This window comes from Acanthaster planci, linkage group LG19, assembly GCF_054643075.1.
Source record: "Acanthaster planci isolate LZ-2023a linkage group LG19, COTS_SCS, whole genome shotgun sequence".
Lineage (NCBI taxonomy): Eukaryota > Metazoa > Echinodermata > Asteroidea > Valvatida > Acanthasteridae > Acanthaster > Acanthaster planci.
In genome coordinates, this window is record NC_141795.1 from 4747310 (window position 1) to 4775064 (window position 27755).

Sequence of the window (27755 nt, forward strand, 5' to 3'; positions counted from 1 at the left end):
TGCTACTTTCAGTGGTGTCGTGAAAAGCAAACCATGAGAAGACAAGCACGAAGAGAGGCTACAATATGCAGATTTCAACGTGATCCCTATGCACGTGATCCTTCACGTGATTGCTCCAGCGAGACGATAACAAAAAGAAATTATTATACAACCACTTATGTGTATGGTTGACCCTTGATCTGTGGTGTGTACAACAATGGAACAACCACTGTGCCCAGGTTATAAAAGGTAGACCGTAGATCTAATTAAAGTTACTAAAACTCAGGATTCTGCTGGGTTCAGCGGAATGGACCGGCCGAGTTTAGCGGGCCTGGCGCTCGCTTTGACCCTCCTGGCTCTGCCTGGAGGGTCGAAGGCTTTCCTGGACTCCATGTGTAACTCGACGCAGCCCATTTACGACATCTCCGTCACTGCGCTCAACGGGTCAAGCTACAAGCTGTCCCAGTACAAAGGCAAGGTGTTGGTGATCGTCAACGTAGCCAGCTTCTGAGGGCTGGCCACCCCTCAGTACCCCGCCTTGAATGCACTCCGAAAGGCGTACGAGGGAAAGATCGAGATTCTAGCCTTCCCATGCAACCAGTTCCTGCTTCAGGAGCCAGAAGCCAACGGCGAGATTCTCAACTTGATCAAGTACGTCCGTCCTGGTGGAGGGTTTGCACCGACATTCCCCATGCACCAGAAGATTGAAGTTAATGGGAAAAACACTCATCCACTCTACAAAGCACTGAAGGTACGGGTGGCTTGAAGTTGAATGTGCCAATTTATGGATACAATACATGTATGATGTACATGTTTCAACTCTTTGGCTTCAAATTTTGTGTCAAATCATAAGGATACAGAACTCAGAAATGCAAGTTGTTTCAAACTCTCAAATCAGCAACACTGATCTACTAATTCGGTCTTTGGCTGACAAGACAAAATTAATTAAAAATTTCATTGGCTGAGACTTGGCAAGTGAAATATTGAACACATTTTCTGAAATTTCCTTCTTTTGTCTGAGAATTTTTATGCTCTATATAATTCCACATTCTTGTTTCTTATATTTCCGTCCTGAAGAGTGTCTGTCCGGCCGTCAAGGAGGAAATTGGTGACCCATCCAACTTCTACTGGTCTCCCATCAGCAACAACGACATCACTTGGAACTTTCAAAAGTTCCTCATCGATTCCAACGGGATCCCTTATAAGCGCTACGATCCCCTGGTGGGCCCCTCCATGCTGAAGACGGATATTGACTTGTTGCTCAAAAAGTCCTCGTAACTTTTTTTCAAAAGCAGAGACATTCTTTAGCTCTTTGCATTGCATCAGATTTCTGGGTGCCTGACTTTTTCTTTACTGTTTTACCATGAAATTGCTTTCCCTTTCAGAGAGTTGTCAAAAGCCCAGTTCAGATTCTGTGCACCCACTTTTGAAAAGCCACTTCTCAGAGACGAATTTATTTGAGTTCAAAACCAGAAAGTATTCCTGAACAAAAGGCCACGTTCAAAACACTTGGCTACGGCTTGGAATTCCACATGACCCTATGGGAACTGGCTGCAGCTACTGTCATAGACTTGTGTAATTTCAAGCTGCAGCCAAGTGATTCAGACATGGCCAAAGGTACCAGTTCAGTGGAAATCAGTCAAGTGTTTTCTAGGCAAATACATTTTGTGTTAAGCACCATTCTCAGCTTGGCATCTCTATGAAACTGGCCCCTCCCAATCCCCCCCCCAAAAAAATTTAAATGATGAGGGAGTACTATCATTCAACTTCTGAACAAATAGACAGGGAACAGTTCATGTATTTTGTTAAGATTTCAAAAGATTTTGTCACGAAGTATTATGGCACTAAAGCAAAGCATTTTTAAAAATTTGTTGAGATGACTCGGTAAAGGATTGAAGATTTTTTGGAGGGAGTACATTTTACACAGCTAATGATGAGCAAGTCTTAAACGCTTTCAGCGAGGGCCTTGCTCTGATGTTACTCTCAACAGGTCTGTCTTTGTGCATTCGGGCAGACATGGGAAGAGTGGATGTGTAGACACAACATGCAAAGCTTTGCAGAGTCTCAAGAAGTCGTGACTTCTTTCCGAGTTATTAGTATAATTATTTGATTAAATATTGCGCCAAAAAAAATCAACTTGCAGTTGTGAATCCGTGTCTTCTTTGTCTTCAAAAGAAAAGGAGTTTTGCGAGCAAATTAAGAAACAAAGATCCCGACAGAAAATTTGCTTTACTGTTCAGGAAGTCTTGCTCAATACAACACCTCAAGGAAAGAGGGCTTGCAACTTGAATACATGCGGATGCGATTCATCATTTTATAAGTCATTTCACATTTTTGAAACCAAGTCATATTTTGTAACTATTTTAAGATAAAGTTTTCTCAGCTCAATAAAGATATGCCTGCTATATTACTATATATACAATATGCACTGTACATTTATACACAAGATAATGTAACCTACAATAACACAATACCATAACAATAACAGTGCATATATCAGTTCTTTTGGTCTGGTAGACCGATTAGTTTTGTTATTTCATACGGACTCTTCCCCGTGGCCAATACAAAAGCAATGATTTGCTGGATGCTTTCATTTTTTCTGTAAAACCTTGCCAATATTTCCACCACAGCAATAACTGCCTGTGCTGTCCTTCCTACAGCAGTGGGAGACCGAAGAACTACAATGTTCTATCTGGCACATGGCAAAACATGTTGCACCCACTGGATTGGAAACAGCCAAGGACTATCTACTGTACATGTACATATATATAAAAGCTCCGGACCGCCAGAAGAAATCTGCAAATATAAACAGTGTCTTTGAACAGGTCATTGAATGAAATAAAAACATTCTACTTAACACATGTGGACATGTCGGCCAATAATTGGTTGCACTGAAAAAGAAACATTTGAGGCTGACTTTTATGAACTTTTTGCAAATGTCACAACCCATAATGTTTAACTTCCAATAGAGGTTATTGAGAATGAACAAAATTTGGTTATACACCGACTGTAAAGCCAATAACTTCTATTACAAAAACATGTTAACACAAACCTTAAAAAAAATCAAATTCCTGAACTGAAGCCAAAATGTAAAAACTTAAAAACAATTTTCAAATGTATCAAAACCAATTCTACTGCATGGTTGTTTGTCTTCAAAGCAACACATTACCAGTCCACCGTGTTTTACTTCAGAGGAACACATTTCTCAGTCGTACTGACCCTTGACCTTTGAAATTACTCTTACTTTTTTTCACACGTTGCACAGACACACGATACAACCGTAACTAAAATGGCTGACTTTTCTCCTAATAAAATGTTTAATATACATGTTACCCACTCTGAGGAACAAAGCCCCAACTCCTCCCCTTTGAGGCCCCAACACCTCTCTGATTGCAAAAACCTCCCGATTTTTTCTTTGGTGGTTACAGGTAGGTCATAAAACTTTACTTATCAGTACTGCTATTACATGTAAATGAAGTCCGGTTCAACTACAATGTGGTTATTGATGAGGTCAAATGTTTATCTCAAGTTAAGCATCTTTGTAAACTCTGTATAATGTATCCACTTTTTGAAATGTATTTCCAAATAAACCACTTGGAATATGGACTTTCTCCTCTCCAAAAAGGTTACAATGGTGTTTGATCAATGCCCGGAGATGAAGCTTAAACAACCAACGATAACCCAGAAATGTTGTCTGATACAACACATTAAAAAAAATAATCATAATCATACAACTTGTCAGAAATGTGTGACAATGTCATCACACATCCAAAGAAAGAATTTGAGGATTTTTTGGGTTAATGTTGGGTTGGACAGAATGGCAGAAGCAGCTTTCATTTCTGACCTCTTGTGATTAAGGATTTATGAAGAAAGATGGTTGTGTCTCTAACACACCAACTTTAATTCAAGGCTGTATGCAGAAGGCTTGCCTACCTGTGGCACCAGCTATCAAACGCTTGACACTCTGCAACCTAGAACATTTGATGTACTTCAACCAAGCTGTATTTATGACATTGATGTTATGAACTTGGGATGAATAACCTGTTCACATTCTAGAGTTAAGAAGAATTTCACTGTAAATTAAAAATCTTACACTGTAACACGTGTAAAAGGGTGAACAGACGTATTGAGAAATAACATGATCATGCCTTGTATCTCATGACCAAAATTCCAATAAGGAAGGAAATTTTTCACCAAGAAAACTTTCCTTCATTCTGTATCTTAGTTGAGTTGTTCAGATGTGTGTCACACTGTTTGTTTCATTTACATAAGACTTCAAAAAATTATGTTTCATTATTCCACGGCACAGGCAGCACAATTGCGAACCGATGCAATGTAGGTTTCTACATGGTCCAATCGGGTTATATTTTAATCAAAGGTCAAAGGTCAGCAATTTACTAAAGTTGATTAAAACAATTCGACAACTGTTCAAAATGAAATTCTTTTCATTCAAAAAGAAAAGCCATGGGCAACCAGTGTGCTTTGGTGAAAATATACTAAAAATGTGATTAGTAAAACACTCTGGCAAAGGTATCCTAGCCATAATGGATTACTGAGGTTGCATCCAAATTACTGCTACGGCTAGGATAAACATATGCATGTATGAGAACCACTTGCTACCGGCTGTAGCCTTTGTCCATAGACTTGTGTGACTGCTAGTCGTAGCCATGTTATTCAAATCCAGCCAGATATAATTCCTTTTCTGGGTATTAGAGTACAGAGAGTTAGGTGCCCTCAGCTTGAAGTGTTTCATAGGAACTGTTGCTTAATGTGCACGGCGGGGCATCTGAGGTGTGGTGGAGGGGGGCCGTAAAATCTCGTCAAACGGACACAGAACTGTATCGATTACCCAAGGGGCCTTACGTCACCGCATATCGATGACTTGAATGGACACGTCGCGGGCAATCTTGACGTGCTTGCCTTCTTCATAGATGGGTGGTTGGGAGGGGTGGGGATGGAACCCCAACTCTTTGCAATTACTGATGAAACCTACGCCGTAGTCAGGTGTAAGGGAGAAATAACCGGTCCTGATGGGGGTGGGGGAAGTGAAGAACGGTGGAACAACAGAAATAGATTATTACAATGAGACATCATTCAGAATTGTATTTTGAGTGTCTACAACAATAATCAGACCACCAAGGACTCTGAAATGATGCTACCGACTCGTAACTTCAAATCTACCATGGCTTAACTTTATATGACATGCAAAATGCATGATATACTTTCATCTGAAAATCTAAAAACTTGGATGCGCGCCAAGTGTTCGAGTTTCTACTCTGTTTCCAGAAAGGGGGGCTTTAACACCCAGGGCCGAAACCAAACAAGGACACCAAAGCCCATACAGAACACCTGTTATCTAGGCCCTGAATACTTCAAAATTTTGGGCAAATCCTGGGGCTGGATGCTAAAATATATGGACTAATGATCGGGCCAAGGTTTAAAAATCTTTGAGTACTTACTCCTTGTGGGCTGGAGCACATACGATAGCGATGGCTTCTGCCATCATGACTTGGTATGGACAGTGCGTATGGAGATCGATACTGGACATGAACGCTGTCTGAGTGGGATGAGTCTAAGAGGAAAAAATCACATGCTTGAAACTCTGTCCTTTAACTTCCAAACTCCAAGAAAGATCCTCATTGAAAGAAACTTTACTCAAATATCCCTATTTCTGAACTGCACGAAAGCAAGGACACACCACTTTTGGTTTGTCTGTGGTCACAAATGATCTACTCTAATGCTGAAGCTTATAACTCACATGTATCCATCCTAGTGTTATGAGGTCTTTCATGTCCATGACATCAAAGATTTCGCCTTCATTCAACGCTGTGCAGGAGTCTGATGTTGATGTCTGCTTAGGTACAACAATGTGTGTGATGGTGAATGCATCGTGGGACTGTAAGCCAAAAAAACAAATTTCATTCAAGTTGCAAAGGCTGTCAACTCAGTGAGCCAGGTTCAAATCCCAACCAGGTTGTCATGTGAATTGAAATTTCATCCCAATCAGGTTCTTCCAATTTTCCTTGGAATATCATGCTAAGTTTGAACACAAATGGTGCTATGTGATGGCATCCATGCTAGAACATGCATGCCGTGTGTTACTGCAAGAGCAATTGTTTTCTCTTGTTCATGTAAGACGCCAAAATTAGTTTGTCTTGAAAGGAAGCTACACTCCTCTGATCTGTTGTTTTTGCTTACCAATTTACCAGCTAGGATGCCGCAAGTCTCTAGGTTCTTGGCTGTGTTGAGACTGGCTAATGTTAAGAATCTCTCCACCGTGTCCATGGGAACAAACAGGTCTCTAAGCCCATAGCGATTCTTGGAACTGGGTACAGTACTCAGCAAGTGAGAGGGCTTGGTTGACCGGTCGACCTTGAGGCTACGATCAAATGTCGGTGGCGCTGGGCTGGATGACAGAAATCAACAATGTGGGATAAGAAAATGCTTGTTAGCAAAAAATTACGGCTGCAAGTTTGACACTGCAAACTCCTCACTACAAGTACATGTACTAAGCACCGAGAAACATTGCTGCACTTAGCAAATTGATAACTGCATCAATCAACTTATGACAAACAACCTTAGTCTGTGTTCTCACTTGACCATGGTTGCTACCTTAAGTGAAAATGAGACAAGAGGTTTGGTAATTTTCTCACCTTACTTGCCCTCTTGGGCTGATGGAATCATCGGCAGGCTTGTAGATGGAGTAGCCACCAGCCTCCACAGCTTCGTACGATGGAGGAGGTATTCCAGGAGATGGAGCTGAGGGCATGGCATCACCCTCTGCTGCTATTGCTGCTGCCGTCGCTGCTGCTTGTGCTGCTAATGCTCGCTTTTCACCTTCCTCTCTCTCCTTTGCTCGTCGCTGCTCTTCAAGGATAGCTTGTCTTTGTTCTTCTATCTGACGCTGCTGTTCCTCTATCAAGGATCGTTCTCTAGCCTCCTGGAGTTGTCTTCTCTCCTCCTCTTCCTCTTCATGTCTCCGCCTCTGCTCTGCATTCCATTTCTCTTGTTCCTTTCGCAAGCGTTCTTCCTCTGCGAGTCTTTGTTTCTGTAATATCAACAACAGAAATCTCATTTCTGAAACCCTTTGAAGTCTTGCAGCCAACTGGACAGCCGATAGAAATCCACAGATTTATGAGAAAATACTCACAATAAAGTTAATCAATTGATATGAAAGCAGAGTTTACTTTTTACACCCAACCAAGCTTTCACAATGTATTCCACTGAAGTGCTCAATCGAACATTCTACAGCAGTAAAATGTGAAGCGGGCTGAATCTACCCGCAGCATGAAGACGGCTGAATACAACAGAGTTGAATGAGAGAAAACGGTCCAGCCTGCTGGAGCCAACAGAATCATGTGTGTGTCCCGCTAACATAAACTACCGAGAAGAAGTGTCGCATGGGCTGAAATTCAACAGCATCCAACAACAAGCAAGCCAGCTACATGTACCTGTAAGGCCCTCAGATCTTCACAACGGGTACTGGCAACTTTGTTTCTTGCTTTGATCAACTACACCAACCCAGTCTGGATAATAATGTAACACAAAACCGCAGCAAACTGCATGCTGGCTACAGTGACCTAAAATACAAATCACAACCAAGGAGGGCGTGGCATTTCAATCCTAGCAGAATCTTTTTCAAAGGCCAAAAAAATTTGTTTTGCCATTGAGAAAGATTCTGCTAAGTCTGGATAATTTTTTATTCCTAACCACTTGCTAGCCACTCTTATTTGATTTCTCACCTCTTTTTCTTCCCATATTTGGTATTCCTTGTCATACTTCTGCTTAAGCTTAGCTTTGGTATCCTCTGCTTTGGGAAAAGCTAGCTTGACTTTCTACGAAAGAGGAAAAATGTATAATATTGCCCTGTTTGGAATAGCATTTTGTAACAAAGGGCTGGAAACATGCATTAGTAATTCTAGACACAAACATACATTTAAAATGTCCTGTTTCAGCCCACATCCTACTCGCAGTTATCATCTTTCTCAGACTTCTACAAAGCTGACATGATGTGACCATTAACACCTCACTATTTATTCAGGAACTTCCTGGATGCATTAAAATCCAACCCTAAGCAGATATTTTTATGGGCCATGAAGTTCCTTTAAATGCAATGAAAACAATTTTTTGCTGCAGCCGCCATACAAACAACTTGCCACTTTACGAATATTTTGGTGCCTTTTTGAATTTTACACTAATGCAAATTTGCATATTTATGAACAAAAGTGTGATGTCATTTGAGGGAAACACCTAAATGACTTAAAACAGCAAAACTAAGAACTTAAGTCCCAGGAAAATTAACAGTAATTATGCTGTACATTCATGAACTAATTACATGTTTTTTGACATACTCGTTACAGAGTGTATTTCTGATTAGGCCAAACAAAACAACTACATGTGTTTCCTATTACACTGAAAAAATAAATTAGCGTGGTCGGTTGGGTACAATTTTTTTTTACTCTAAATTTTTATGGCCAAAAAAATTAGGGTGGGATGATGGTCTGTATTTTTTTTAGGGGAGGGCATATATTTGTAACAGGTACTAAGTCAGTGTCAGATTTATTACTGAACAAGTGCACGTCAATATTACATATCAGCACTGTGATTGAGTACATGTAGTAAAGCAGCTGGTTGTTGAAATACAAACACACAAGAGTTGTCCATCTCATGAAAAAAAATTTAGAATAATACAATGTGCAGGACGATGTACACAAAATTAGGCTCGGGGCAAGGCACTACACGTTTTTTTATTTTATTGATTTGTTGAATAAAAAGATATAGGTCCCACGTGATATCTTAGGTTGGGTCGGGTAAATGGAAACACAGCTATTGTTTTGTTTGGCCTTATGATAGCTTAAAATTGATGTAAAAGAGATAAAACAAACGATTTTGAAATAAATGAAGAAATCCTGAACCAGCTGTACCTTCTTGGTTTCTCTAATGTCCTCCGATCGCGCTTGTTTATACAGAGGATGTTTGGGTAACTTCTCCACAAAAATACTGAGGGTGCAGAGAAAAAGAAAAAGATGTTCATCTGTCAATTCCATGGTGGTGCTTCTAAAATCACTGTCCAAATGTTGGTCTGAGAATATGTAGAATTTGAAAGAGTCTTTATTTCTAGATACATGCATATTACCACTCAGATGTATTAAGCAATGACTGGCATCCCCAACGTGTATACACATTACCTCATCGTCTATATTTAGACCACTGATTCACTCATGCATGTTTGCATGTTCATGGTACTGCATTTGTACAGTCAGTGTTACACAAGGTCAAAGTTCAATCTCTGAAGCCACACAATGAAGACCATTCTAGCAATAGCAAATATGGAGACGATATCAGACTTAACCAGACTTAAGTGGGTTCATTGCCCATTTGGATACATACATGTACATGTAAAATAATTTGCTGTAAAATTCCTAAAGGCTAACAGGGCACCATATGCTTGATCTGTGTGAAATACTGTAATAAATCTCTGCAATTCAAGGTCATGTGGAATTGTGCACAAACAGACGGCTGAGAAGTATTTTTATATGATCATTGTTCACGTTTACAACACTGACAGAGAACAAATGTAATGTGTACAAACAGATGTTATTTTTGCAAGCTCCCTGGTTACTTGTACAAGCAACCTTCTTGAACCCTAAAAAATACTACAAATTCTCCACACTACAGGAAACCAATGGCCAATTCTTTGCATTTCAACTTTCTTGGAGCATTAAGCCACATGTACTGTTAAAAAATTGTGGCAGTGTAGGATTCAACATGTATCTTCCTCAATTCTACGAAATCTTCCACAAGTAAATAATGGATTCTCAAAGACATTGGGACTGTTGGAATCTGAGATACTTATGAAGTTTGAAGACGCATCCAAGTCCCTTCTCCTAAATAAAGCCTACTCTTAACATTGACTAGAAAGCAAGGAAAAAAACTCACGTGATGAATTTGGAGTACAGGATGAAGGCATGTTCATAATTATGTTCCTCATAGTAAACATCAGCCTGGAAAAATAGTTACATAATACTTGAGGGAAAAACTACAAGGGCAGGGCATATGGGTAAGGATATTATCCTGAAGAAAATACAAAATACATGAATATTTATATACGTTCTTTCTTCTTTTTTTCAAAGACACTTTATGAAAGTTCTTGGCCAATTAGATTATGGACTTACCATCCTCATCATTTCTTTGCCAGATCTGAAGTATCTAATGACAGGCACGTTATGGTCTACCTCCACAGCTGAGCCTAAGGAGGCTAGTGATCGTACCCTGTCTGCTGGAGGTTCACACACGGCAACTGACATCTTCCTGAGTTCAATTACAAGAAAAAAAACCTAAATTTAATAAAAAAATTCATCCTCCTTACCATGACAGCCATCCATGACAATCGAAAGTGACAAAACAATTATTAGGAGGGGAGGGGAGTTGTGAGACCATCAGACATCAGTCATGTCAGTCATAGACCGATCCAAAAAGCCCCATTCCATTAAAAGACCTGTCAAATGTGCAATGAAGGAGGGTCATGTCCCCCCGTTGAAAAAGTGGGCACTGACTCCACTGCCCTAACTCTTCTGCCCGAAATGACGATAATCATGATAATGACATCTGTAATAAACTAAAAAATTTCAGTACTTAGTAAAATAATCCCAACAGTGGTGACTTATGTAAATTATTCCATTATTGACCCTGACTCCCTAGGGTGTATGTAAAATCATATTGAAATTGGAGGATTTAGGACTGTTAGGGTAGGAAGTACATGTATGTACCTGTATATGTTGGGCACAATCAGTCGATTTCTGAAATCTCTCGATCTTTACACAATCTGTGGAACATTTCCTGAACAATTACTGTGCTGCACAATCATGACAACTTGATGGGAACAATTTTACTTTTGTCAAAAAACACTGAATTGGCCTAAATTTATAGTTCTATGTAGACTTTGTACACAACCTGAAAACCAGCAAGACCAGCAATGCTGTTTGATGATTGATAATGCGATGATTGGGACATATCATGAAGGAAGGCTATTCCTTCCTCCATAGACATACTGTTGGCCTATATGTACATGATGTAGTTGGGTGACTGTCCAAATGTTTAAAAAGGCGATTCGTGGGTCTAGGTTACTCGGACCATGGAGAAATAGGCCTTTATTTAAACTAATCCAATTTGACACCCTAACTGCGGTGGCAATCACACGCATGTTCTTCAGCTTGACGCAAGTGTGTGGGTAGCAACCACACCGCGCCGATGACAACAACTGCAGTGAACGTGAGCGTTCGTACTGATCGAAGAAAAGATTGTGTAACCCGATCCTCGGACTGGCTTTTGCATGTGTATGTCACCATGGTGGCTGTTTTCACTGGCGCGGTACTTGCCATTTTGTGAGAATCTAGGGATGTCTGCTCTATACCCCATAACACGAGCACATCACCTATCCTCACATGATGATCCACGAGCATTGTCGTGATTGTGCCACCGCAGTAATGGCTTCTATTTCTGGTTGTCAAATTACACTATAAGCGCAATGCTAGAATACAGAGCGGGCATGGCCATGATGGTCATGATGGTGGGTTGGTTGGACCACGGAGGGATAAGAACAAATTCCCCCATCCATGCCATCATGGTTGAGAACGTTGAGTGAAATCATTCAATAAATGGCGCTAAGAAAGCGGAGAAGCTAAGGATCATCTCTGTGTGCAAAAGGTATTGTGCCCACAATGATAAGTGGGTGCACCGAAAATTTTCAGTACACCGACGCGAAATTGCGTACACGGATGTGTGGCTAAGGATGGAGCGGGAGTGAGAGTCCGTGCCACACAACTGGGGCTAGGTTGGTTGGCCATGTTGGCTGCATTTTTCGGCCCTCATTGTCCTGTTTAGGCTGTTACCTACATTCTTACCGTTTGACAGACGATTTACCCTGGCAAAAATACTTGAATAAGTTCTCGAATAAGAAAGTCTTCAACTTTGCTGGCTACCGTAAAAACCTATGCCTCTGTGTGGTTAAACGTCATGTCAAAGTCCGCTCAGACTGAAGTGTCGGACATCACTCACGGACGCCGCCATCATTGGTCACTTCGTAGGTGTCGGTGACGTTCATCCCTTAAATTTACTGCGCATGCTGCGGGAACCAGTCACTTTATAATCATCGGCAGGTGGAAATGATGTGTGTGCTATTTATAACTTCACAGCCCTCCTCCTATCTTTATTTATTTATTCATGTTTTGTTGTCGATAATAAGGGAATCGTTACAAATTATTTTGGAAAAAAGGTACAGATGTCTATTTAAACAGAGAGTAAGTTTATGTCCTTGCTCTATGATTTAAAGGGGCGGGGCTGTCAAGAATTGCGAGGGCTTTGGGTTTACTTCACAACTTTGAAAGAAAAGAGACAGTTTGTAAGACTTAATGAAAAAGGGAACAATGTTTCAATTTTCAAGAAATAAATTAGCCATTTATTTTGGTTCTTTCTGACCACAATTTAAGGGAAAATTAATACAGACAGCGGGAATTGTGCGCGCCTGGATTTTTTTTGCAGCGATGATAATGATCGATGTTGATGATCCAACGTATGAGGGCGCCATTTTATTTTAATGGAGCTAGTACCAAGCTATGCTTGATCTGTCCATATACTCGTCTGACGTACGCGTGCTGCGCTGCGAAGTAACTAGCGCTAGCGAGCCACTTGGCCATCGCCAACCTTTTGCAATGGACGTGTTGCAAGTAGAACTGTCAATCTTTCGTCTCATCTTCTTTCCTCTTTTGACACTCTGTGGACCAGTTGGTAATACAGTTCCACTCTATGCGACCAAAACTGGCTACGATCTGTCTTTGGAAACCACTGATTCCATAAGAAACAGTCAATTGCATTGGTTGCAATTGGCTGAATCGACCGGAGCCAGCGTACCAGAAGGCCTGGATAACTGCACACCATACGGTGTGTATACCGTCTACCGACACGGCACTCGCTACCCGAGCGATGGGGACCTCGAAGATGTGCATAACATCATCGAGCGGCTTCGAAGCACGGACGTCAATCCCGAATTTCAGTACCTCCGGAATGTGACTGAGGTCCCAATATCCAATGCATCTATGCTAGCCGATTCAGGGTGGAGTGAGATGAGAGAACTGGCGGGCAGACTGAAGAATCGCTTCCCTGAGCTGTTCCCGGACTCCGATGTCGACCTGGGCCGCTACTCGTTCCAGAGCACGGGGAAGACACGCACCATCGATAGCGCTCGGGGTTACATCGAAGGCGTGGTTGGAGATGACCAAACTTGCCAGACCAACTACTCCGAGAGGGCCTTCACCGTCCGGTGTACCGAAAATGCTGGAAGTCCAACCCCAACTTCGACAACCGTGCCGCACAATCCTATCGATAATGACCCGCTGTTGAGGTTTTACGATATCTGGGAGGAGTGCACGGAGGCTGTGAATGGTGGGCGGACAAAACGAGAGCAAAACGAGTTCAGAGACGGGCCAGAGATCGGGGAAGTTTGGCTGACAGTTGCTCAGGAGCTAGCAGGCCCCGGAGAAGGTACTTGGGACATTTCCAGAGGTAAGATAAAAAAAATTGTACCATTGTACACTGCCACCGATCACACCCAACATTTCTGTTATGAGTTTATAAATAAGCTTAAGACAGTGTTAATCAAATTATTGTATCAATAATATTTCTTTTTACAGAGGAAGTGATCTTGCTCTCTGAAATGTGTGGTTATGACCGTGCCCTATACAATGACACTGAAACCTGGTGTAAACTGTTTGAATTGGAAGACCTCTACGCCCCAGAATACCACTCCGAGTTGAAGAATTACTGGAACAAAGCTTATGGGTTTAGCATCAACTACAGAATCAGTTGTACACTTGCTCAAGATGCACTGAACTACCTGCAAGACAGGGTTAATAGCCCTTCTCAGTAAGTACCTGACCCAATTTACAGCTCCAAATCCAAGAGATATTTCCCTTGAACTCCAAGAGCCATGCAATTCCAAGTGAATTGTTGGGAACAGTATTTGCTAGCAATGCAAAGTATTATTACTAAATCCTCAGTGAATAATGATGTTTGCATATAGTACAAAACAAACATTTGTTAAAAATTCCAGTTTGTTATGGAAGCAAGTATTGTAGAATTGCGGATGCAGATGAAAGTCCAGACTTAAGGCAAAGTGAAATTAACGAGTCACATCACTGCCCCCACCCATTTCTTTTCTTTTATGTTAATATCAATATCATCCCATCAACAGGCACAGTCGTTGTGACTTTGAGTAAATAGCAAAATGTTTTCTGTGCACAATTAAAAAAACTAATTAGCTTCTGATCTATGTGTGATGGTATGCATGCCCTGAGCACGCTGTAGCTCTCAGGGCTTCCGAATTAGTTAGCATAATTAGTTATCTGACGTGCTGTCAGCCACAGCTTTTTTGTCTGATTTTGTTCCTGTCTGAGTGATGTAAATCTGAAAGTTAATTTTAATTGGTGTTAACTGAGAGCTTTCACAGGATGGGCGGACAAAGGTTCAGTTTGAGGCTAGGGCAACACCCCAGCAGGCTTGGGGGAAATTGGTAAGGGTAAAGGGCATCTGTAGGCTGGGACAAACTATGGGTCTATACCAAACTTGAAGAATGCATGTAGAGTTGGAGTAAGTTCGTGAGAACTTGACCTTAAATAAACAAGGACCATCGTGGAAAGAAACAGCATTGAATTCCGAGGGATGAGCCAGTGTTTGTCCAAAAAAATAAATAATTGTAGTGTAGGCAAACCTAACAGGGGCCACACACATGTATTCAATATTTGCATCCTTCATAAAGTGTTTGCAGAAATGCTAAACCCACCAGCAAATGTGACTTGCATGTGAGGCTCATGTGAGTGCTTGACTTTGAGGTATGGGCTGATGTGGAGGGGGTGGGATGTGGTTTCATCCTTATCTTGGTTGAAATTTGAAGGACCAGTTTACCTTCTTTCCATTTTCATTTCAACTGACAAATTTAGGTTTGAAGTTGTCAGACTTTGAAGCAGAATTTTCATAAAAAGTCATTTGGGCAAAACAGCATCCCTTTTTTTGTGTTCAGTAAGTGGTCTCATCAGGAAGTTTTGTTAAACTTTTCAGATCTCCTCTTGGCAACTTCAAATTTGCACATTCCGAAACAATTGTGCCCCTCGTGGCACTCCTGGGCCTCTTTGACGACCCTCTACCACTCGTCGCTTCCAACTTTCGAGAGAACATCAATCGGACCTTTCGTGCTGCGCACATGTCGCCGTTTGCAGGCAATGTGGCATTTGCTTTGTACGGCTGCACCTCTGACTCTGCGGTGACATTCCGGGTACAAACCCTCCTCAACGAGAGTCCTGTACAGCTGGATTTCTGCAATGGTCAATTCTGCTCCTTGGAGGAATTCCGGACAGGGCTTGAAAGGGCAATCGGCACATGCAACTTTACCGAGGAATGCGCTGAGGTTCTATTGGAAGTCACGACGCAACAACCGGACAGTGGGGCTGACATAACTTACTCTGTCTGTTTAAATTTCCTTCTGGCTTATGTTGCTTTGATAGCTCTGTCTTTCACCAGGTTTGATTAAGTCAACAAAACACTGGATTGTTTAAAATAACTCGCAATAAAATGATGACAACATTGACTTGCTGGACAGAGCTCAAATATGAAACTTACTAATGTATTAAACCACCAAAAAAGAAAAACATACGTGTACGTTGTAAATAAAACTCATATTTTGGTTAAACTTATAATAGTTTGCATAGGTGCTATAAACCAAAAGCTTGCATGAAAATCATATTTTCCATTACCTTTTAATACATATATGTATATTCTCCAAAATATTTTAGCTTGATATATTATAGTCGCTTATTATTTTGGGACATTTGAGAAATGTGTGTCATTTAGTGGAGTTCAAAATTTTTGTAATAGTCTATAATTATGTGCGAGTTGTATTTTTAAAAAAGCCCTGCTTACTATTTTTATCAAATTTTTGCTTCCATTTTAGTGTGTGTTATTTCAGCCAAAGAATGGAAATTTGAGGTTTTTTATTTTGAAAGGGTAATTTTTCCGTAAAGTAGTCAAGTCATATGTATGCCACGAAATGGCCTCGTCATGCAAGCAAGATTAAGCGTTTAGTTATTAATTGTCATATATTCCTATGCCAGTAACTTTCTCAAAGTTGATGACACGTACTCTAATTTAGAAAAGTCAGTAGTGCCGATATTTACAGTGTTCCAGTCGAGTACCGTATGGATGTGTGAATTGTATTTTATGACACCACAACCTTGCTTATTGCTTTTTTGCTTTTTATTGAAATTTTTGCTTCCATTCTAAATGTGTCTTATTTCAGCCAGAGAAAAAAAAAATTAATTTGTTTATTTTGAAAAAGGTAATTTTATCCTAAAGTAGTTAAGTGATATGTATGCCACAAGACAGACTTGTCACGCAAACATGTCAAGTGTATGTTTTCTTAAATTGTCAAACTTTCATTGCCAGCAACTTTGGGTGAATGTAATTACACATGCTGTTAATTAAGAAACACAGCAGTGTTGATTTTTAGTGATGTAGGCAAGTACAGTACCTTTCTGCCAAGTGTTAGGTACCAAGTTTACTTTCAAATAGTGAACTGGTTTAGAGGGAACAAAGCTGAAAACCTTGGATGGTAGCTGCATAAATGCAAGATGATAAAAAAGATAAATTTAAATCATCACTGTGGAAAAGAAATTCATTTTTTTACACCAGTATTCAAAAAGTATCCAGCCGAGTACTTTTCAAGTACTTTCGTCCTTAAAATTTTTGTGCCAAAAACTGAAGTCTTACATTTATTTGGTTAACTTACCGTGATGTATTTACAATCCAATATCCATTGTTCTGTTACTTTTCCTTCTTACCAATTCAATCTTTGGAATGAATTTGGCACTTGAAGATATGAGGCTATAGCAGGATATTTTTATATGTATGTACCTAGTACTGCCCTTGTAGACAAATATTGCACACAGACTACATGTACACTGTATGTTGATGCTGGTACTTGCAACTCTGGCTTTCTATTTCCGAGTGCCGTACATATGCAGTAGTTTAGCTTTGGCAGGAATTTTTTTTCTATCACATCAACCCCAGGTTGTTAAGGAGAATTTTGCTGAATTGAGAAGAGCGTGGTGGAAGTCAGTGTTAGATATTATCCAGATTGTTCAACAGTAAATCATCAAAGGAAATTAGTATAATGCTGGTTAGTAAAATTGTAGAAAGGAAAAGGATATGGGTGCAGATACCTACATGAAGGCTTTGAAAGCCCAGTCAGTATGGTGGAGAGGGGCTCGAACCCGGGCCACACAGGTGGAGAGGGGTTTGAACCTGAGCCACACAAGTGGAAAGCAAGAATAGTGTTTTTAATGGCAACTGCAAATAAAATCAACCCAAACTACATTTTGACAAGCTGTTTGGGTAAGAGCACCTGCTTGTTATTTTGATGTAATGGGTAACAGCAATCTCATATTTTATATCTTATAATTTCATACATGTATATTCAATGCCAAATACATGTACACTGTATTTTGATTTTGAAATAACACTTGTGAAGAATGTGCATGCTTAAGAATTTGTATCAGGGGAATTTTTCACATACAATCAAAATCACAATCAAAAACTACTTTTATACCGAGCAGCTACTTCGTGCATTAGAGGACTAAGTTTGCACTCAGTCTAGCCACTGTAAGCAGTTTGCAATTTTTTTTTTCAATGTCAAATTTCTGATATCTGGTATCCCCCTTTTTCCCCAAACCAAAAGCGCCTCACACATCATCTCAAGGATAAGACAAGAAAATGCAAAACATGATCCGTTTGGCTGATTTTATTGAAAAATAGACAAGTGGCCAAATCGGCCTTCTCTTGAACAGTTCACTTACATTGGTGGTAAAGACTTCACAAAATGCACCAAAAATAAGAAGTGGAAAGAGGTGACTTGAAGTTACAACTACTGAACAAACACTTCTCTTTCCAATGCAACAAAACAAAACTTTGTACACAGCTTTTAAAGAGGCTTGCTCAAAAAGGCTTGAATTCTGTTATCTTACATGTGTACAATACAATATTCACAACTGCACATTACCCAACAATTTTGTTTACATATAAATCTGAATTTTGGTCACAAAGGGCACTACACACTATAATTTCTAACAGTACTAAATAGTTTTGTAGCGTTCCCAGGTTTGGTACAAGTCAAATCCAGGGACTTGGAAACTCTTTGCTTCAATTGACTCACCTGGGCACATTCCTGAATTCATGTACATGGTAGTAGGTTCAATATGTGGATATGTCATTGTAAGCCTGTGGCTATAATCCTTTATATGAAAGACTATGGCTCAAAGCCATAGCTACTCAATTTGAGTTGATTCAAGCTTCAGAGCTTGAAAGTAGGACACTTAGTCGAAGCCACAACCAGAATTTTAGAAATATTGTCACAGGCATTGCAATACATGTTCATGCCCTGCTGTCTTCCCCTTAGCCTGGTTGTCTTCTTCCATTCATACTTCCGCCCTGCCCCCTTTTCTTAATCTTGAATATCAGTAGATGCTAATGTGGGGGGGGGGGAAGATTAGCCTTGTGCTTGGGGTCAGAGATGAACTGTAACAGTACATGGCACTGTATGAGAAAGGAAATCCTATTTTGGGCTGTCACCAAAACAAAACTAATTATTGTTCAAGATGGGTAACCTCCAGTTGGAACAAACTTTTTTACCATCAAGTAGAAATTTCTACTCGCTTTCCTGATTTTGGAAACTGAAAGTGTTACGATCAACTTGATGCTGATCTCGAGGGATACGTGATCTCTGGCCAGGAGTAGGACAGAACACCCAGTTGAACAACTTATTACATCTGTGTAGCACAACAGAGGGCGACATACAGCTCATGTAAGCCAAGGGAGGGTGATCCCTTCCCACTCATCACACCAGCCGGACCACATATCAGAGAACACATTTAATACCCTTACTGACACGAGAAATGCACCTCACACCTCGGTGCACGATGGAAATGGACAAAATGTCCGAAAAAAATTCAATGGTCATATTTCCATCTGAACAGGATGTTACACGAAAGCTGCCTAACATTTAACCCCTTAATGCCGGGATTGTTTTGACCATGACTGCTGGGCTGCGGTTGTCCAGTAATCGACATATTCAAAGCCCTATCCAACAGCAGGCCTTAAATGGTTAATCCAACGAGTCAAGACACACAGGAGGGCCAGCCACCAATTTCCTTCATCCAGGGTAGCCTAGGTTGCAACGATTTTGTCCTAGAATTCTTAATTGGAAGTACAGACATCCTGGAAATGACTGGGATACCACAATGCCCCCCCCCAACTTCATAAAAACCGCTCACACATGTACATGGCCAACAATGGGAAGGTCATTTGATGGCCCTGGATAAAGCCTTTGATTTGATCACAACTTTCACAAATGGGTTTCAACATGTTTGTTGAATACAGATAAAAACTTTCTGTTTGAGAGCCTTCAAACTTGTGTTTTAGTTTGGCCATTTGTAATTCACAGTGCTCTGCCAAGTTGTCGTAAATGAGGTCAATATTCAACTTTAGTGTTGCTATCTTGCATGCATTTCTATCTATCTATACACCTGTCGCTGTTTTCACTTAACATGCACATTTTGGTGCCATGCGTAAACACATACCTCTGGAAGTCGACAGCAGAAAATGTTCTAGCTTTAAGCTGTGCCAATCCTCATTAAATTAACCACTGGGTAGATTATGCATTGTGCATGAATGAATGATATTTTGCAGTTGGCTACAAATAGATGTCCACTTTCCTCCATTATGCACTGCAAAAAATGGCCTCATATTGATTTTTGATCGCACACCATGCTGTGATTGGTTGGATTAAGCCTCATTAAAACTGTAATCAAATTCTGCCAAATGTGCAACTTCCACAAACCTTTGAACTACTTACTTTCATGAATTAAGTACCAAAATCACATCTTACAAAAACAACTTCAATTTGTTGATTATTTTGTTCTTCACAACAAATTTCTCTTTCCTTTTTTCTTAAACACTTCTAATACAGTGAAAACTCTTCGTAAAAAATCTCTTATGTACAAAGTACTCATCTTGAAAAATGTTCATTTTGCAACATTTCTCAGATAAAACATTGTTTTCACTTTTTGCACTTCATGGTGGCAGTGTCTTGTCTCGTCTTATCGAATTCTTCCAACACATGCAAAACAACTAATTCTGACAGATTTCCATGACAGGCAACACTCAAGAAGAGGCCTTAAAAGTCCTTCAATCACAATGTCACATCACACAGTTCAATATATCAGTAACTAACAACAGTACTCATTTCCCCCGGACTCAGTTATGGTCCCTTTTAGTACACAACTTTCTCAAACAAAGCAACTCAGTTCTCGCTGACGATGAACTTGTTTTCTAACATACCAACAACAATCTGTTTCAGTCTGTACATAATACTTTCTCTTCAAGCCCTGACAAAAACCATTTATATGCCCGAAAAAAGCTTAACACTTTTGGAATCCCTTTGGTAAGCCATCGTTAAAAATTGCCTGCAACAGACCAACAACTGTGACATGTGGCAATTCTCAGAGAATTTGTGGCTGCTTCGTATAGGGAGAAAAGAAAGGAGAAAAAATCACATAGGGAAAAGAGTTCGGAACTCCAAAACTCCTGCTTACAGCACTAGGCATCTTGAGCACTTCTGGAACAATTTGCCAAGAGTTCCCTGGAACTTGCTTCAATAAATAAAAGAATCTCCAAATTTCGTACAAAATAGTGCTTTTGAGAAAGAGCTGTCTGTTCAATTTTGGATTCACCCTGATATCTGCAACAACACAAAGAAATTCTGAACTATTCATATTAATTTAGTGCTTCACATCTGTAGTACTTTGCCTTTATAGTGCTTATCTTTAGTACTTAGCTCTACAGTACTTACCTTGAACCTTAACAGTGCAGTACTATCACATCAAGTACTTTACCTCTGAAGTACTAATCTAGTACTTTAGCTCTGTAGCAATACAACTGTCACTTTAATTGGACTTTTAAAATTGAGTGACTGAGAAATTACAAAAAATCTCAAGGCACAGGATTTGGTGCCAAAATGATTGTCAGATTACAGACAGATATCTTCCATTGTCCTTACAAGAATCTCCAACCGTAGTGAAGAGGATTACACTACAGCCAATGTACAACGTGAACTGTTTAATATAGAACAAAAGACAACCAGCTGCATAGCTCTTTGAGTTTGGAACCTAAACTGATTTTGCTACAATGTTGGATGCAATGCGTAGGTGACTTCCTGAGCTTAATAAAGGCAACATAAACTTTATCCATACAACTTTACACTGCTTTTTAGTTGCCATGGTAATTTATAACACACAGCTGATGTCAGCATTAATGCTGAAGCTGCAAATGAGCACGAACTGGAGGCACAAGATCATTTATGGGAAAAAAAAGGCTTGCTGGATTTTATTAGCAACTCAGACGCATAACAAGTGGATTGGTTCCTGACATGTGTTTCCAAAAAATCTCCATCCGTTTTGTAAGACAGCGATCTGCTTTGTTTCAAACAGTAGGAAGTGGCGTGAAGTCTTTACAAGGAGCAGTATTCTGTGTATTTTTAACACTAGAGGGTCATGTCACCCTCTTAGGGATGTCCACAGAATGGTACCTTGTATTGGTTTCAGGTGCAATGCAATTTCAGACCACTATGTGGCATGGAGATGAGTCTAGTTGCAAGACCCTCTGAATCCTTGCAAACATCCCCAGAAAGCTTTACAATGCTTGAGGGCATCATTGATTGTGGAATGGAACATTGCTAATTTTTCAACAGACTGTGCACAAAACCTGAAGCATCTTTCCATGACAGGAAAGCAACTGAGCTCCTGTTATAAGTCAGCGAGAACCAGTTCTTCCGGTAGAGAGGAGGCCTGGACTCGATGTTTGGCGACCAGCGCTTCGAGCAGCTTAAGATGCTTCTTGACATGCTGCCCAATAAAAAAAAAAAACAAACACAAAGTGTTTACTGGTAATATCCCGTTTGGTGACTCTGGTTGCCACGGTTACGTTGCCACTAGTGAACAATGTAGCATGCAGCTGCCTTGCTGCGAAAATAGCTCTGTGAGAACAAACCATGTGACAATGGGGAGGTGGGTGAGGTGAGGTGAAAAACAAGGAGTCTGAGGATGGAGATGAGATGATGTGACGAGGATTGTGAGGCCTGCATGCATTTTTAAATGGCCACAGGTCTAATACTTAGCCATGCCATCATTTTTATACCAAAAAAACGTCCGGAGAGTCTCCAAAGTATGTCTCACTTTTCCAGGTTTTATTTCAATACAGTAAACCTCCAACTCCCATGGAGGAAGAGCACATGACACAGTGTGGACTGCTTAGAATTATGTCACATTTATAAACAACTTGCAGTTGCACCTGACTCTTTCGACATTGTAACAAGAAAGCTTTCTGACTCCTTCAAATTCTTAGGAAGTAAACCGACGGCACAGTTTTATTGTCTGACTTGGGAACGATATGGGTTATCAGGTTTGCTGTCAAACATAACTTGAGGAAATAGGACAATTGTTTTTTTAAGAACTGTTCGAAACAATAAACTGAAAGAGTGCAGGTTTTTCTGCGTGCTGGTCACATGCAGCGAGGATGAATGCAGGCAAAAACATTTGTAAAAACTAAGTGCACTGCAACAGATAGAAGGTTAATGGGATAAGTTGAGAAAAGGCATGTGTGGCAACAAGATTATTCCGTACAGGGAAGTGTCTGTCATTTAGCTGTGTGTCAAAATGTTAGAGCATTCTTTATTTATTTATTTGAATGGGGGAACGGAGACTTTCCTACTGACAGAAGTAACTAAGTGCAGAGGCAAAAGGCAGCAAATCAATTGTCACAAATATCTCTGCTATATAAATACTCAATCTAGCTACATGTATGCTGGCAGGTCACATTAAAGAGTAGCACAGGTTGCTAGCTTTGTAAGGTGCAGAAATCAGCTCAAAAGTTAAATTCTCTATCAAAGACATATGGAGAACCACTTGTTTCATACTTGTGCAGGGTTAATGGTCCGCAACAAAAAATAACCCTTGTGGGATGCGCGCTAAACTAAAGACAGACAAAACAAAACGGCACTGCGGCATGCAAGAAAAACAGATGGAGGAAAAAAGTCTCACCACAAGAAGCAAAGAACTGGGAAACTACAAACACAGTCACTTTAACACCACGACCACTATGTGTACTCTATGCGCTTGGACAATAAGGCTTCAAGGAGCCGAAGGTTAGCCTTGACTCGCTGTGACAAGAGAGATAATGGGACACACAGAGAGTAGAGAGGTTAAGGCCCAGGCTAGCTATTCCCAGATGTACATGTACATGCCAGTCTTGGTGATCAGAAGGAAATCTTACTGAGGCCACAGAGCTTGGATAGGACTAGAGTGCTATTGTACCTCACCCAGTGATGACGAATGGCAGTCTGCAACACAGTTCTATACATATTAATCCCTGTAGAACTGTTCTATAGACATGTGCACATACTACTGAGGGCGCTGTACAGCCTGGCGACGAGGGAGAGTGAACGGTAATTACACTGGTTCACATGTTCACTCCCTTTACGTTCAAGAATGCAGACCAGGAAAGGTTGTTCTTTGCCTACAACTTGACACAAAGTATGCTGGTTCCCTGTCCATCTGCTACATTCTGGACTATGGAAGGACAAAGGCACCAGTTTAAATATGGCAGCTTTTACACTGGTTTCCATGTCACACATTCTGACTGTGACAATCCCTGCATACCAGTACCAGGCTGGTGCCCACCTCTGTCAGTGAACATCCTGCATATGCATTGCTGAAAGGAAACTTTGAGGCATCAAGACAACAGTAACGTATCCTCCAATTTGGCCGACAAGCTACTATTTGATTTTCTGTAGGTAATACTTCGCCGTTGTTGGGCCTTGATGCCACAAGTGTGTGAGATGAACCATTTAGCACTCTAGCAACTAAATACACATTCAGCTCTGTGACGAGAAAAAGTACATGGACTTGTAGGTAACAGAAACCAAGGCAGGAAAACCGAAAATATGAAAAAGTCTGCATATAAGAGATGTACTGAACTTGATCTATTTTCAATGCAGAGGGAAAGATCATGAGATGATTAAAGATAGTGACATCAGAGTCAGTCAAGTTGGCGTTTGAACTTTATTGGCTCAGTGCAAGCACTGTAGAGGGCACAGAGGGCAACTGATCACCATGTGAACTTAAACTTCATTTTAAACTCTTTCCTTATCTATTTCAGAGGTGCACATTTAACACCACAAGTTGGCAAGGGACCGGACTATTCCGTGGGCCCACCTTATACTCGTTATACTGCGTTTCCATGGGAACCCTGTCTTCCTTCTGCACAGTGCGCCCCGACTCCTTGAAGAAGTTGTCCTCAAACTCTTTCAGCATCTTACGCAGTCTCTTCTTGTCTTCTCTGGATTGGTTCTGCATGGCCAGGAGTTCGCTTCTGTTGAACGAAACCAACCACAAAACAATACTAGCACTGTTCCATGACTTCTTATAAACCTTTTAAGTGACCAGGATGCAGCGGTACTTGGCAATTCCATGGAAACAACTTACAGTGATGCCTCATGGAGGTTGGAGGTGACGTCTGAGGCGGGTGTAGGCTCCTCCCTGCCGCCGCTGCTACTGCGCCGGCTGTCGGCTGGGCTCGGGTAGCTGTCTTCCAGGTCCATGTTGCTGAGGACACCCCGGATCTCCTGAGTGACGGCTAAGTCTGTGGCTGGCATCTCTTCCTCTTCAGCTTCTTCTGCTTCGGTGTAAAGATTGTGAAATTGGCCCTGGATGAAAGACAAACCATGAGATATACAGGTTAGACAACTTGGAAAGAGCTGATAGGGAAAGGTAAGGAGAATTACGCAAGGAAAATATCCTCAAACATATTCTCTTTCTGGGTAAGCCTAAATGCTGAGAAAAAATGGCTAACGGGCAAAACTTCTGAATATAACAAGTTTTGATTTGGAAATTGTCTGAAACAGGTTTTATATCTGCACCCTCTTGGAAACTGTAGAAATTCTGTCCAAGAGGGTGCAATTTCCCTAGCAAACGAGACTCCTTCATTTCCTTGGTTCATGACTATGAAATCCATGTTATGGTAGTGTGGCTACCAACAAAAATGGATGCTCCCTACCAACACGGCTCTTTCCAACCAATGAAATGGTGCTTCTGCTTGAGGCAGATATTCTGTTGGCCAGACGCCAGCACAGACACTTAAAGATAGTGACTAGATTTTTTGTTGTTGTTACCATTTGCTTGGGTTGGAATTCTTTCGTTTCTTCGTGCTCTTTGATTGTTTGTAGATCCAGGGACGAGGACTGGCCATCCTCTGGTTGTCGGAGTTCCTGTGAGAAAACAAAAAGCCTCTTTGTCACTCCTTTGCAAAATTAATTCTCCAGACACAGGCTTACATTGCTGTTAGACTCCTTACCAGTCTGTGATATTAAGCACTGATGACAGCCATCACTTAGACTCCTTACCAGCTTGACTAACAGCTTCTTGACGTTCCTGTAGCGATCGTACAACGGCTTCATCAACTCTTTAGTTTCTTTGGTACTCTGTGAATCAGTCAAATTTAATCAAATCAATTAATTTAGTGACTACTGACCAATCACTGTTGAACTTAAGACGACTTATAGAGAAACAACAAGTTCAAATATACACAACCTGTACATAAATATGATTATTCTGTAATTGTTCTGTGCACAATCGCTTGAGGGCGATGTACAGTTTACTCATGAAAGGTGATCTTTTTTTAATTCTAAAGGTAACATCTTACCGGCCTTCCAAATTTGTTCTCCATTTGTAACAATGCTTTCTGTATCGCTGTCTTCTCTTCTTGCACTTGTTCCTTGTTCATTATCTAAAAAAAGGGATATCACACAAAAGGATTATATTAACCTTCATGTACGGTTGGTGATATTACTAGCTTGTAAATAGCAATAGTAGGTTTTGTGAAAGAAGCAGACTGGCATTGCATGTAACTACAAGCAAAGGAGACTGTGACCAGGCAAGTCAGGGTTTGGTGCCAAGACTTCCATGATAGAAAAAGAATTGGACTCACAAGTATATCCTCAGGTCTATCGGCTTCGTCTCTCTTTTCTTGTAGTCTGGTTTCCGCCTCCCTCAGAGCAATCTCCATGTTGGTCAGTGTTGTGGCTTCTTCAAACTGTTTAGTCAGATTCCGGCTGATCATCTTGGCCGGCAGGGTGTTGGACAAGGGCACTTTGGCCTTTGCCGCATTTTCTTTGGCTTCTAAAAAACGATTCAAGAAATTCTCTGAAAAGTCAAACTCTGCAGCAGTCCTCAGCTCTGAAGTTTGCGGTCATGTGATTGTAACCATGACAACCACTACACATGGCCACCTCAAAGGCCACTGATGCATCAAACAGTCTTACCTACAGGAAACAAAAACTGATATTGTTTCATTGAAAAAAGTTGTTACCTTTAAGTTGTTTGCTGGCTTTCTTCAATTCTCCCATCATTTTCTTAATTTGGGGTTGGGATGTCTTGTGAAGGTGGGAAGGCTGATATCAAGAGAAACAGAACAGAAAAGGTTAAGAAAACACCATTGTTGAAAGAACACTCACAAACTTTTTTCAATTAACTGGTCCGTGTTTACAAATTACATTTTGAAAGGGATCTATCAAGAGGAACTGAATGATTCACCACCGCATTCAAGGGCGTGATAAATCTGGGAAACTCAGCTGATATTTCTAAACAAATTCAGAAAGAAATAAAGCGGAAATACTGTTGAACTGCTTTCATGTGGCAATGTTATCCTGACCCTATTAGGCTTCCTTAATATAGAAGCGACCTACTTAACCACTTCGGGCCGGGGCATTTTTCAACGTTGAGGATGCTGGGCCGGCATGACTATCATTTTTTCCGTTTTCAAAATCCTTCAACAATTCATCATTCCATTTAACAGTCGTTTATAGCCGCACGGAGTAATCTTCAGGCACTACTCTAAGTTGACAGGTGACCTTCATTGACGCCCGAATATTTCAGCCAGGCCTGCAGCCTTGTAAACAGAGCCCAGATTGTGCGGTGTTATACAACTGTCTTTTGTTCACGAACCTGGCTCAGTGCACTGCTGACCTCTTTTCAATAGGGGCCAGATTAGCATGCAGCGGTGCTGTGTGGCTCATCACTGCGGTGGTGGAGAGCTTTTGTCCCCGGTGGTAATCCGCTTGCTCTAAATACCCCAAACCCTGGTATACGGTTTCAAAATAACGCTGGATTATCACCACTTTTGAGAGTGAAAAATGCCGGTCATGCCCAGCAGCCTGGTCTTTTGTTCGGAGTACGGTCTTTTGTTACAGGGCCCTGTTTCCTTTGTCCGAGTTCGGAGACCCCGGCCACACATATAAACCATAGGGCTCCGATTTCGGAGTCCCCGGCTGGTAGTGGTTAATTTCAACCAGAACTTTCTTTCAAGTTATCAAGTGATACAGACACTTCAAAACGCGTTGAAATGATTGGAAGTATTTTGTTCTCCCGATTTGTTCACCTTGTATCCATGCTGATCTTCAAACTCCTCTTCATACTGTCGTATCTTCCTCTTCAGGGTTCTGATCTGCTTGGTAAGCTGTTTGATGCTCATTGTATCGGTCTCCTCAGGAAGTTTATCAGTTCTTTTGGACACACTATGAGACAAGAACAGACAGACTTCCCTCAGTATAACTCATGCAATCACCC

General features: G+C 40.8%; 3 protein-coding genes and 1 pseudogene across 15 annotated transcripts in view; 2 read left to right on the forward strand and 2 right to left on the reverse strand.

The window, feature by feature from the left end:
- The first annotated feature begins 149 nt into the window (after window positions 1–149).
- Window positions 150–2115, forward strand: LOC110973972 (glutathione peroxidase-like; annotated as a pseudogene). The gene is made up of 2 exons (XR_015423346.1): window positions 150–730; window positions 1057–2115. The product of XR_015423346.1 is annotated as a glutathione peroxidase-like (transcript).
- A 154-nt stretch (window positions 2116–2269) lies between these two features.
- On the reverse strand, window positions 2270–12077 carry LOC110973938 (STAM-binding protein-like A). Its single transcript, XM_022225197.2, has 10 exons — window positions 11883–12077; window positions 10155–10290; window positions 9919–9983; window positions 8904–8979; window positions 7722–7814; window positions 6633–7027; window positions 6178–6385; window positions 5738–5875; window positions 5439–5551; window positions 2270–5006 (listed from the first exon to the last, which is right to left on the reverse strand). Exons 2-10 carry the CDS (start codon window positions 10284–10286, stop codon window positions 4844–4846), a joined length of 1383 nt encoding a protein of 460 aa, XP_022080889.2. The 5' UTR covers window positions 10287–10290; window positions 11883–12077; the 3' UTR covers window positions 2270–4843.
- A 541-nt stretch (window positions 12078–12618) lies between these two features.
- LOC110973933 (multiple inositol polyphosphate phosphatase 1-like) lies at window positions 12619–16710 on the forward strand. The gene is made up of 3 exons (XM_022225166.2): window positions 12619–13539; window positions 13668–13899; window positions 15091–16710. The coding sequence occupies exons 1-3, from the start codon at window positions 12690–12692 to the stop codon at window positions 15557–15559; spliced, it is 1551 nt and encodes a 516-aa protein (XP_022080858.2). The 5' UTR covers window positions 12619–12689; the 3' UTR covers window positions 15560–16710.
- A 1099-nt stretch (window positions 16711–17809) lies between these two features.
- LOC110973878 (protein FAM13A-like) overlaps window positions 17810–27755 on the reverse strand; it is a 39753-nt gene continuing 29807 nt past the window's right edge. For 11 of the 12 annotated variants that reach the window (XM_022225152.2, XM_022225120.2, XM_022225077.2 and 8 more), the window contains 9 exons: window positions 27568–27703; window positions 26500–26581; window positions 26119–26309; window positions 25834–25917; window positions 25535–25612; window positions 25304–25399; window positions 24618–24838; window positions 24348–24504; window positions 17810–21980 (listed from right to left, as the gene is read on the reverse strand). In XM_022225152.2, the coding sequence (XP_022080844.2) occupies window positions 21882–21980; window positions 24348–24504; window positions 24618–24838; window positions 25304–25399; window positions 25535–25612; window positions 25834–25917; window positions 26119–26309; window positions 26500–26581; window positions 27568–27703 (1144 nt within the window). In that variant the 3' untranslated portion in view covers window positions 17810–21881. Of the gene's footprint in view, window positions 21981–23174; window positions 23294–24347; window positions 24505–24617; window positions 24839–25303; window positions 25400–25534; window positions 25613–25833; window positions 25918–26118; window positions 26310–26499; window positions 26582–27567; window positions 27704–27755 lie in introns of all 12 variants that reach the window. The other variant, XR_002597534.2, reaches the window with a different exon arrangement.